General features: G+C 42.1%; 1 protein-coding gene across 7 annotated transcripts in view; it reads left to right on the top strand.

The window, feature by feature from the left end:
- The window catches only part of LOC102769546 (glycine N-acyltransferase), a 41,086-nt gene extending 30,320 nt beyond the window's left edge, over positions 1-10,766 (top strand). For 5 of the 7 annotated variants that reach the window (XM_006772103.2, XM_015569370.1, XM_006772102.1 and 2 more), the window contains 6 exons: positions 367-503; positions 1,554-1,649; positions 5,322-5,429; positions 6,837-6,963; positions 9,759-9,930; positions 10,140-10,766. In XM_006772103.2, coding sequence (XP_006772166.1) covers positions 1,572-1,649; positions 5,322-5,429; positions 6,837-6,963; positions 9,759-9,930; positions 10,140-10,542 — 888 coding nt within the window. In that variant the 5' untranslated portion in view covers positions 367-503; positions 1,554-1,571 and the 3' untranslated portion in view covers positions 10,543-10,766. The remainder of the gene's footprint in view (positions 1-366; positions 504-1,553; positions 1,650-5,321; positions 5,430-6,836; positions 6,964-9,758; positions 9,931-10,139) is intronic. The other 2 variants (XM_015569371.1, XM_015569372.1) reach the window with 2 other exon arrangements.
- The last annotated feature ends 909 nt before the right edge of the window (positions 10,767-11,675 follow it).

The raw sequence follows: 11,675 nt of genomic DNA, 5'->3' as shown, positions 1-11,675 counted from the left end.
GAAAAGGGACAGACCCAAAGACTGAGAAGCAGCTCAGAGAATGTTTTAACCTGAGTTCAGCCTCTGCTTGGTAGGGACTAAGAATGGGGTTATATGCTGACTCAGTCCAGGGGAAGGAGAGAAACTGAACTCAAGTTTGGTTAAAAGCAGTTTGTTCTGAAATGTCAGTGGGGATTCACAGTTAGCTAATCATTCATGAGACAAACACTGGGAATTTGGAGCATCAGCATCTGGCTTTATTAGAGGTGAACAAGGAGGACAACCATGTGTCTTAAGTCAGATGGGGGAAGGCTGGTTCCTTGCAGTGAGTCATTTCAGAAATGCAAATTCGGTGGAAGAAATTCTTTAATCATTCAGGTTTTGCAGGATAACAGGACTTGGGTAAAATTCAAAATTGTCCATCTGCCAAAGAATTGCATCTACTGAAATACACTTTGACCCCAGCATTTTGGCCAGCTTTGAGAATTAGCTCTACAAGTCTTCTTGCTTTACGTATTTGAAAGGTATTGTTGAGGATTTATTGTATGTAAATTATATCTCAATTAAGCTGAACAACAGTAATAAAAATAGCCCAGAGAACTTTTTAAAAAATATATAATTATACATCTCATATTCCCTTAAGAACTTCTAAATAATAATATACCAGAACCAGGATTAAGTAATTTTAATTTTTTTTCAGTTGAGTTTGGAAAATGTTTCATTACATCATTGATTTGTCTCCTATATAAGGGCGCTTTAAATTTTTTTTTTTTTTTGCTCTAGAAGCAAGGAAAGATATATGCTTTATTTAAGTTAAAGTGATAACAATAATAAAAATGACTGACACATACTGAATACTACTCCATGCCAGGCACCCTGTAAAGATTTAAAATTAAATGTCTCATTTACCATATGCCAGATTCCATGAATTTTCCCCCATTTAAACCTCATCACAAATTCTTGTGTAGAAAAAGAGTCATTCAATAGACTTTTTGGATGACAGTGTGGTTAAATGTTGCTTCTACTAATGATAATAATCAACAGGATACTGATTATAATCATTAATTGAGTGCTTACCATGTCCCAGACACTGTTCTAAGAAGCTTACATGTACTGATTTATTTAACTATTCAATTACTCTGTGGTGCAGGTACTATAGTCATTGTCATTTATAGAGAAGAAAACCAAGGAACAGAGGAATTAAGTAACTTGCCCTATGTCATATAACTTCTAATGGAAGCTTAATCTCAAAGATGGTCATTCATGATTCATATTTCTTAATCTCTGTGAATCCTTAATTATTGGAATGCTGGATGATGTAAAAATCAAAATAATAATTTCAGAAATATTTTTTAAAGTTTAAAAACAGTACAAATAATTTCAGAAAGAGGCATCTGTGCTTTCTGCCAGACTTATCCTTCCTTAGAGTTGGCGAAGAGTTAGTGAATGGGTACCAGTGAAATGACTGGGATAAAGGCCAGACCATTAGTTAGAACACCTCCTCTGTCTGCTTTGTGTCTTAGTATGTCTTCTAGCACTTCTCATTCCTTGAATTTTCTTGATCCCCTCTTTAGGATAAGGTACCTGCCAAGATGTTCCAATTACAAGGCCCACAATTGCTACAGATGCTAGAGAAATCCTTGAGGAAATTCCTCCCTGAGGCCCTAAAGGTGAGAGTGGAACCTTCTAGGGGAAAAAAAGGAATAGTGACTGCCTATGAAAAAGGTGGGAAAGAGAATTAGCATTCACTGAGCACCTATTCTATTCCAGGCACTCACTCATCTTGCATCTCACATCGTTCACATCATCTTGCTGCCAGGCAGGTATATTATATCCATGTAACCAAAGCGGATCTGGAGGCTCAGTTATATGGCTTGACCAAAACCACACCAGTAGTGAGTGGCAATGCTATGATATAAACCCACTATGATCTTTGCTATGTGATGACCCAAGATCATTCCCTGTGCCCTTCTAAGAGTAATGTCAGATAGCAATGGAAGTGTTTCCAGAATTTCAAAATTGGCTGTAACTAACACATTCATGTTTAAATTTTTTTTTCTAAACAATCAAGTAACTGATGAAAGATTAACCATTATGATTCTTCTTTGAAATTAGTAACAGATCAATTTCTATTTTGTCAATCCCAAAGGTATTATGTTCAATTTGAGGTGACACAGAAATTTAGTTTTAGAAATGGAACATGATCTTTTACCAAAGAGAGGGTTTTTTTGGTTGTTTATTTATTTATTATTTTTTGCAATAATATATGTTGCAAAGGGACTAGAATATTACCAGTGATAAATGTCATTGCATTATGATCAAGGTATCAATTCACCAAAAAGACCAAAAAAATGCTAAAATGTATACAGAGACTCAGAGTACATGAAGTAAAATCTAATGAAACTGAAAGAAGAAATAGGTAAACCACAGATGTAATTTAAGACTCCAACACTCCTCTCTCAATAATTTAGAGAATAGACATAAAACCTGTAAGGATATGGAAGAACTGAACAATACTATGAGCCAACTTGAACTAACTGATATTTATGGAATACTTCTCTCAACAACAGTGGAATACATATTATTTTTAAATGCACATTGGACATTTGCCAAGATAGATGATATTTAAAAACATTTTTAAAGAATTGAAATAATATAAAGTATATCCTTAAACAATATGAAATAAAACTTAAAATTTCACAAAACCTGAGAATTATCTGGAAAATACCTACATATTTAGAAATTATACAATACACTTCTAAATAAATCATGCTTTAGTGTCATACAAAAAATGAGAAAATACTTTATTGGAATGAAAATGGAAATACACCATTTCTAGTTCTGGGACGCAATTTAAGCAATGATAAGTGGGAAATATATAGCATTCAGTACTTGTATTATAAAAGGATAATGTTCTCAAATCCATGTTTTAAGCTTTCACCTTTAAAACTAGCAAAAAAAATGAGTAAATTAACTCTAAAGCAAACAAAATTAAGGAAATTATAAAAGACTTGGGGCCCGGTGCACGAAATTCATGCACTGGGGCCCGGGGGGGGGGCGGTCCCTCAGCCCAGCCTGCCCCCTCTCACATACTGGGAGCCCTCAGGGGATGTCCTACTGATGGCTTAGGCCCGCTCCCTGCCCACCTTGGGGATTGGGAGGCCTGCTTGGCCACTTCTGGGTCACCACGGGTGACGGCCAAGCAGGCCCTGCTCTCAGTGGCCGTCCCCGGGACTGGAGGACTCCAGTGGGGCTGAGAGGAATGGGCACAGCCATCTTGTGGCTATGGGAGCTGCCATCTTAGTGTTGGAGTGACAATTAATTTGCATATTACTTTTTTATTAGATAGGATACACTTCAAGTGAGAAGCAGGCCAGTTGAGAGAGACAATAGCCCCTAATTCCTGGGTTACATGGTTTAAATGAGATTTTTTCTGGGTGGAAACTTTTATTTGTATTCAGAAGTGATTGGCAGAAAAGGATTATATAACTACCGTAGTTTTCCATGTATAAAACACTATTTTTTTTATAATCGTTAGACTGAAAATTCGAGGGGCATCTTATACATGGATGTCAGCTGAGGAGGGAGCCACATGGGTGTGTAACTGCCCATACTTTGTCAAAAAGGCTTCCTCCTATCATGAGCCTTATTGATACTAACATCAGCTGATGTGGGAATTGGAGGTGGAGGTGGAGGTGATGGTGGAGGTGGAGGTGGAGGTGGAGGTGGACAGTGCACAGATGCAACAGGGACTGGAGCGTTCTCAGCCCATAAAGATGTCATGGCCTCCCCTACCCCCCAGTGTCTTGTGTCCATTGGTTATTTTCATATGCATGCATATAAGTCTTTCGGTTGATCTCTTAACCTGCCCCCCACAAACCCTCCCCAGGCTTCCCACTGTAGTTTGACAGTCTATTCAATGCTGCTCTGCCTCTGCATCTATCCCTGTTCATCAGTTTATATTGGTCTTTATTATCCGTTTCAACCTCACCGGTGCCATCCCCAACTCACTGGGGTCGTCCCAACATCACCAGGGCCGTTTTGGCCTCACCGGGGCCGTCCCGATCTCATTAGGGCTGTCCTGACCTCACTTGGGCCATCCTCACCAGGGCCATTCCGACCTCACTGGGCCGTTTCGGCCTCACCAGGGCCGTCCCAACCTCACCGGGGCCATTTCAACCTCACCGGGGCTGCCCCAACCTCACCGGGGATGTTTTGGCCTCACCGGGGCCATCCCGACCTCACTGGGGCCATCCCAACCTCAACAGGGCCATCCCAGCCTCACTGGAGCAACACAAAGTTTGGCATTCTGTTTTTTGTTGGGCAGCTCCTTGCTGGGCAAAATCTCCAGGCATTCTTGGTGGCTGAATATCTGGTATGCTTGCTTGGATTTCATTTTCTACTAAGTGCACAGTAGTTTGCTTTACTCCATTTCTGTCATTTGTGATCTGTTTCTTTGTCTCCTCATTTTAGCTACTTCCCTGTGTTGATAGAGTGGCTTTCTGTGCTAGGTGTCCTATAGGGCCCAGTGGCTCAGCCTCGAGGCTACCCAGCAGGAGCTATGGAGAGCTCTGCAGATTCCTCTTCTTTGTTTGGGGTTTGGAGGTTCCCAGATGAGGCCCAGCTGTGAAGTAATGCAAGGTGCTGTGGGGCCTTGGGACTTCTTTTGGAAGTTCTGGGTCTCTCTTACCTAAATACAGTTTGTTAGGTAATTTTAAAATTGTAAAGGGACAGGCCTTTCATATGACAAGCCTCTGGGCACAGCTTGGGAGGGGCAGGATCTCAGGGAATCAACAGGGTGGAGCAAACAGCTATGGCTGATCCTCAGTCCTACCCTAAGAGGCCCCAAGTCTCAGTGTCCAGGTAATCGCTGCAAGCACCTCTGAGAGAAAGCCGCCCTCGAGTTCTGACAGATGCCAGACAGTCTAGTTTCTCCCCGTATGAGTCTGTGTTCCCAGAGACTCACCTGGAACTGGAGTTCAGCACAGTTGAGACTCCCTCTTGATTGACAAAGACAACCGCGTCCTCAGTTGCCAGCCCTTTCCATGTGCACCTCCGTACCTCTGCACTTTACTTCCGCACCTCCTCTGAGTCTCAGTGTGCTTTTCTCTTTCCTCTAGTTGTAAATTTCCACTCAGCCAGCCTTCCTGTGGCTCTGGATGATGTCCGTTTTGTCTTTTAGTTGTATTTTTGAAGTGGTTGTACGAGGCAGCAATTTCCAGTGTTTACCTATGATGCCATCTTGGTTTCTCTCCATAGAAATAATTCTTATCCTGATCAAACAGGGCACTGGGCCATCTCTTCCTAATAAGCTGACCTTCTCATTTTCTCATCATGTACAGGTTTATGGGACTGTTTTCCACATGAACCAGGGAAACCCATTCAAGCTAAAAGCCCTGGTGGACAAGTGGCCCGATTTTAATACAGTGGTTGTCCGCCCTCAGGAACAGGTAGGACGCCAGATGTGGAATCATACACTTGTATTTGCTATATGTGCCTACAATGCACATGGCAATGTAGAACCAAGGAACAGAGAAATAAATCAGGGTGATGGTGAAAAAATCCTCATCCTCAAGTAGCTCACCTTCTGGAGGAAAAGGTGGCTAAGCAAGTAAATTACAATTTGATAAGAAGTGTGTAATAACAGATGATGCACAACATACAGAAATAGCACAGACAGAAGCTGATTGAACTGTGGAGGTTGAAGATGGAGGGCACAGGAAAAGCTTAGAGGCACATCTTAGTGGAACCTTTACCTGAACTATATTTTGTAGATAATTATATATTTTTTAGGCTGAGAAGGAAAAGAGGACATAGAAAGGGCAAGGACAATGAGTTGGGGTGATTCTAAAAAGTAAATTCATAATACTAGAATTTCCATATACATTTTGGGAAAACATTTAAAAATTAGTGCAACTCAATATCAAAAACAAAAATTATAAGTTCACTTTAAAACATCCAATGAAATGATAAATTTATAACAAATACAAGTAGTATATCTTTCAGACAAATAAAAATTACTTCTAAAGCCACTAAATTAGACAATATATAAAATGAATAAATTTATGTTAATAACAAAAACTGAACTGACATAAAATTATAAAATATATTAAATAATTATAACTTTTATCTTAAATATGTGAGTGGTATCATTGCTTATTGAGTGTATGTTGTACATTTTCTAACTATGTAAAAAAAAAAAAAAAGGCTGTTTAATTCTGCACTAGTCCTGGTAATATTTTCCTGTGCCTCCTTCTTTTAACAATCTCACCTGTTTTTTAATAATTTTAGGGGATCTTTCTAAGTAAGCAGTTTCTTTGTTCTTCTAGAACTACAATGAGTATAACCATAGTATTGTTTTAAGAATGCATTTCTAATCAGATTTCATCTTCTTTGGCTTCATTAAATATAGATGGAGATTTTAATCCAGAGTAATCTACAACCAAATTTGAAACTGTCATGTTCATAGTTTTTGTGTTCTGCAACTGTTTCAAATGTAGTAAAATTTATTCTTGCAATAGAAGCTTTCCTTGTCAACTGTTTGTCGATCATCCTGAGGAGGAGGATGGAAATACAGAAGAATGCTGTCTAAGTAGTTATGTCTTTGTTTAATTTGATATTTTAATGCAATATATGGGTAAAAATGGTATTGTTCTGAAATTTTGCATCATAAATTGAATACTTGAGTCTCTCATCTTGATTACACGATTTAAATGATTCAGAAATAATTGTAATGCATCAATAAAAGTACCAATATTTTAGTATTTAAATATATCACATTGTAAAGGAATAAAAAAAGTATTGCAATCATGAACTACATGGAATTTGCTTTATTTCCCGATCACCAATGACAACAGGAGATGGTTGATAATTGGGATCATTACACCAATACTTACCAAATCTACTCCAAGGACCCCAAGAACTGTCAGGAATTGCTTGGCTCACCAGAAGTCATCAATTGGAAACAGCATTTGCAGATCCAAAGTAAGTAAGAAGAGTAGGAAGTGTGCTGACTCACTTCTCTGCCCTGATAATTTCCACTATGACTCTTATCTTTCTCCATACTTCAGAGCATCAGCCTGTTGTCAGTTTTTTTACTCAGCTGTGAATATGCCTGTAATAGGGGAAAACACCCTCAAACTTGCAAAACAATGGGCTTCATACGGGAAACAACATAACTCCTTGATAGCCAAGAATTTATGCCATATTTGCAGACATATCCAGAATTGCCTAGGGCCAGTGGTGGGCAAACTCATTAGTCAACAGAGCCAAATATCAACAGAACGATTGAAATTTTTTTGAGAGCCAAATTTTTTAAACTTAAACTATATAGGTAGGTACATTGTTATTAACTTAATTAGGGTACTCCTAAGGCTTAGAAAGAGCCACACACAAGGGGCCAAAGAGCTGCATGTGGCTCATGAGCCGCAGGTTGCTGACCACGGGCCTAGGCTGATTGGGTGCCAGAACAGAGCTCTCCTCAGGTCCCAAGGCTTTCCATGCCTGGAATAAGAATGACAAGTTCTGCCTAAAGCACCTCTTGGTCATTAAGGAAACCATCATGGTTATGAGCATGCCATCCAGAATCATACTCCCTAGGATGGCATTTGTCTGTCACTTGCTATATCATCTTACCCACATGACATATGTTCCCTGAGATAATATATAAAAACTAGAGGCTTGGTGCACAAAAATTTGTGCACTTGGGGGTGGGAGGAGTCCCTCAGCCCAGCCTGTGCCCTCTCGCAGTCTGGGACCCCTTGGGGGATGATCACCTGCTGGCTTAGGCCTGCTCCCCGGGGGATTGAGTCTAAACTAGCAATCAGACATCCCTCTGGCAGCCCAGCAGCCTTCGGAGGATGTCCACTTGCCAGCGGGGAGAAGACCTAAGCTGCAGTCGGACATCCTTAGTGCTGCCGAGGAGGCAGGAGAGGCTCCCACTACTACTGCTGTTCTGGCAGCCATCAACCTGGCTTGTGGCTGAGCAGAGCTCCTCACTGTGAAAGTGCACTGACCACCAGAGGGCAGATCCTGCATTAAGCGTCTGCTCCCTACTGTTCAGTGTGTGTCATAGTGACCAGTCATTTGCAGTCTTTCTGCTGTTAGGGTCAGTTTGCATATACCCTTTTACTATATAGGATAGAGGCCTGGGGGCTGGCTGGTTTCCTTGAAGGGTGTCCCAAATCAGGGTGGGGGTCCCGCATGGGTGCCTGGCCAACCTGGGTGAGGGGATGATGGCTGTTTGCAGCTGGTCACACCCCTGTTTTCAGACTGGCTGGTGACTGAAGCTCCCAGCCTCTCCTTTTTTTCTTTTTTTTTAAATTCTGGTATTTACTTACCTTCTATAATTGAAACTCTGTTGCCGTCACTGGCGCTCCCAGCTCTGAGACCGCGGCTGGCTGAAAGCAGGTATCTGGTGTTTGTTTGGCTTCTATATTTGAAACTTTGTGGCTTTTGGAGCTGTTTCTTTTGGAGTTGAGAGCCGGGCCGCAGCAGGCGGGGAACTTTGGCTTCCTCCATCACTGGAGCAAGCAAGCCTCCTGCTTGCTTCAGCTGTGTGGCTGCTGGCCGCCTTCTTTGTTGGCAGTTAATTTGTATATCTTGCTGATTAGCCAATGGGAAGCGTAGCAGAGGTACGATTAATTACCCTTTTTGTCTTTTATTAGATAGGATGAAGATAATGGTAGCTAAAGCACAGGGAATTGAAAAGATTAGGTGAAATGTTGAATAGGAATTGCTTAGCACAGTGGTTGGCAAACTGCAGCTCACGAGCCACATGCGGCTCTTTGTCCCCTTGAGTGTGGCTTTTCCACAAAATACTGACTTCTGCACATGGGCCACAAAGTTTCAATTGCACTGTACATGCGTGCCCACACGTGGTATTTTGTGGAAAGCCACGCTCAAGCGGCCAAAGAGCTGCATGTGGCTCGCGAGCAGCAGTTTGTTGACCACTGGCTTAGGATAATACTTGGATGTGTCAATTAACTTGGACTGCAAAGCAAACCTCATTATTCTGTGAATCAACATTTGGGCTGGGCTTTGCAAGACAGTTCTTCTGCTGGTTTCATCCAGATTTACTAATGTGGCTGCAGGGTGTTAATGGATGGACTATGGGCTAGTTGCTCTAGCATGGTCTCACTCACATGCCTAAATGACAGTTCTGGCTATTGATGCTGGCCACATTGGTGACAGCATGCTAGGAGCACAAGTCCTCAGCTGACTACCCTAATCCTATCCATATGGTGTTGGTCTCAACAAAACCAGGAACACAAATAAAGCCCATGGTGCAAGCCCTCTTTAGCCTCTCCCTACATCGAATTTACTCTTTTCCATTGGCAAAAGCAAGCCATAGGGCCAAGGTCAGATGCAATGCAGGAGGGGACTATTCCAGGGAAAAGATACAAAGAGACATGGGCACATTGTGGGTTATTCCTGAAACAATCTGCCATACTATGAACAGAGTAAGCACACAAGAGATGTTGGCTACTACTGTTTTTATAATGCCTCTCCTATGATTATGAAAACAATATGTTCAATTAGCCCAGAAAACTTGGTCCCAGTCTTGGCATTGCCACGAATGGTATGACCATGGTTGTGAATGAATCTCTGAGCATGTTCATTGCACAAATCCTGACTATGAGATGACCCATCACACATTGGCAGTACCAAGCCAGAACATAGGTTTTTAGACTATACATGTAGACATTTACCACTCTACTGGACAGCTTCACCAGAAAATGTACTGAAATAATTGTGTGACTCCTCTAAACCCCATCTAGGTTCCCAGTCCAACCTGAATGAGGTGATACAAAATCTCGCAGCCAGCAAATCCTTCAAAGTCAAGCACACAGAGCGCTTTCTCTATGCAGAACTTGACACTGTAAAGAAACTGATTCCTTCCCTGTTGGATGTAAATAACTTACCACCTGGTGATGGCAAACCCAAGGCCATGTAAGTTTGAGAAAAGTCATGGGACTCACATCTTCCATTCCTGAAGTAGCCTCCCAACTTCTCTTCCTGCTTTCACTCCTGCTTCCCTACGGTCAATATTCTTCAAAGCAGCCAAATCATTGTTTTCAGAAATGTATCATAGACAATAGAGACAAGAACAGATATAATAAGTACTCATGGACTTTACTTTTCTCTTGGAACTTCCATAGCAATCAAGAAATGTTTAAACTCTCATCCCTGGATGTTACCCATGCTGCCCTGGTGAATAAATTCTGGCATTTTGGTGGCAATGAGAAGAGCCAGAGATTCATCGAGCGCTGTATCCAGAAGTTCCCCACGTTCTGTCTGCTGGGGCCTGAGGGGAACCCTGTGTGCTGGGACCTGATGGACCAGACAGGAGAGATACGCATGGCAGGCACCCTGCCTGAGTACCGGAAGCAGGGCCTCATCTCCTATGTCATCTATATCCAGACCCAGGCTCTTAAAAACCTTGGCTTCCCCATATATTCTCACACTGACAAGAATAACAAAATAATGCAGAAAATGAGTTACAATCTGCATCATATCCGCATGCCCTGTACCTGGAACCAGTGGTACTGTGTGCCTCTGTGACACTGGTCTACAAACAAGTGTCAGATGGGCACCAACATGTGGCTGGAGCAATGGGTGGGTGGGCAGAGAGAAAGAATAAATCGTACATAATTGTAATTATCAGTAAAGTAGTGGGCTCTGGGGAGGCAGTGTGGATGTTCAATACCATGGTCCCTGCACTCAATCACTGCTGGCTTCCCTTAGGTGTATCAGGTTGAAGCAGCCCCAGGTACTCCACATGGTTTAGTTCCTCCATGCTCCATGACACTCTCATCAGCTGCAGGCTGCCCAGGATGGCTTCTCCTGGAACTCGCAGTGTGTGGATCTGTAGAGCCTTGCGAGATTTTCCAGAGAGAGGTAATAGTTTCTGAGCATTATGACTTACTCTTCTCTCTCTCTATGGTCTTTCTCTTAACGATCAGCAAGTGCACTCTGGTCAGTAGGTCTGTAGAGATTATCCTCTCCTCTGCTGCTTTCTCGATACATTAAAGGATTATACACTAATACGTATGAAATATTAGGTTAAACATAGTGTACTTGATATGGCAGGGAGAGTTTCGATGAAAAAGACTAACTTATATTAGCCTGACTCCTCCTCACTCCCACACCAGGGAAAATGATCCAATGTTGCTTCTAACAGCAGAACTTTTCTAAATCCACCGAAACCCAAACAATAAAGAGAATTTGTGTTTGATTGTCCAAGTTGAAGTGAAGTGGTTTGTGATGGGAAGAGCCTGGGTTGGGTTTATGGAGAGTGGGAAGACCCAGACACAGGGAGGTGGCTATTTATTGAGAAGTTTAGGGGGAGGGCAATACATCATGGTACCTATTGTTTCACTTGACCTTGGCACATTGTTTCAGGATGCCTAAATTCTATGCAGTCCAGACAATGGTCTCATGGGAAAGTCTGGTTGGTGGTGTGGAGCAATTTTCATCCTGGTTGGATCAGGGTAGTTGGGTGCTGGGGTCCAACCCCAGCAGGTCTAGGGGTCCCCAAAGGTGTGGACGGAGTCGGCGAAGAAGGAATGACACGGAGGCAGCATTCAGTCGATCAGCCACAATCTCCAGCCAAGTTCTGTGTCCTGTTCTCTTGCTAGGTTCTCCAGCCACGTTCTCCAGGTTCTCCAGCCAGGTTCGGTCGCCAGGTTCTGTAG

The sequence above is a fragment of the Myotis davidii genome, unplaced genomic scaffold (genome assembly GCF_000327345.1).
Source record: "Myotis davidii unplaced genomic scaffold, ASM32734v1 scaffold1286, whole genome shotgun sequence".
NCBI classification, from domain to species: Eukaryota; Metazoa; Chordata; class Mammalia; order Chiroptera; family Vespertilionidae; genus Myotis; species Myotis davidii.
Note: the sequence above shows the minus strand (reverse complement) of the source record. Positions and strands in the feature narration are given on the sequence as shown.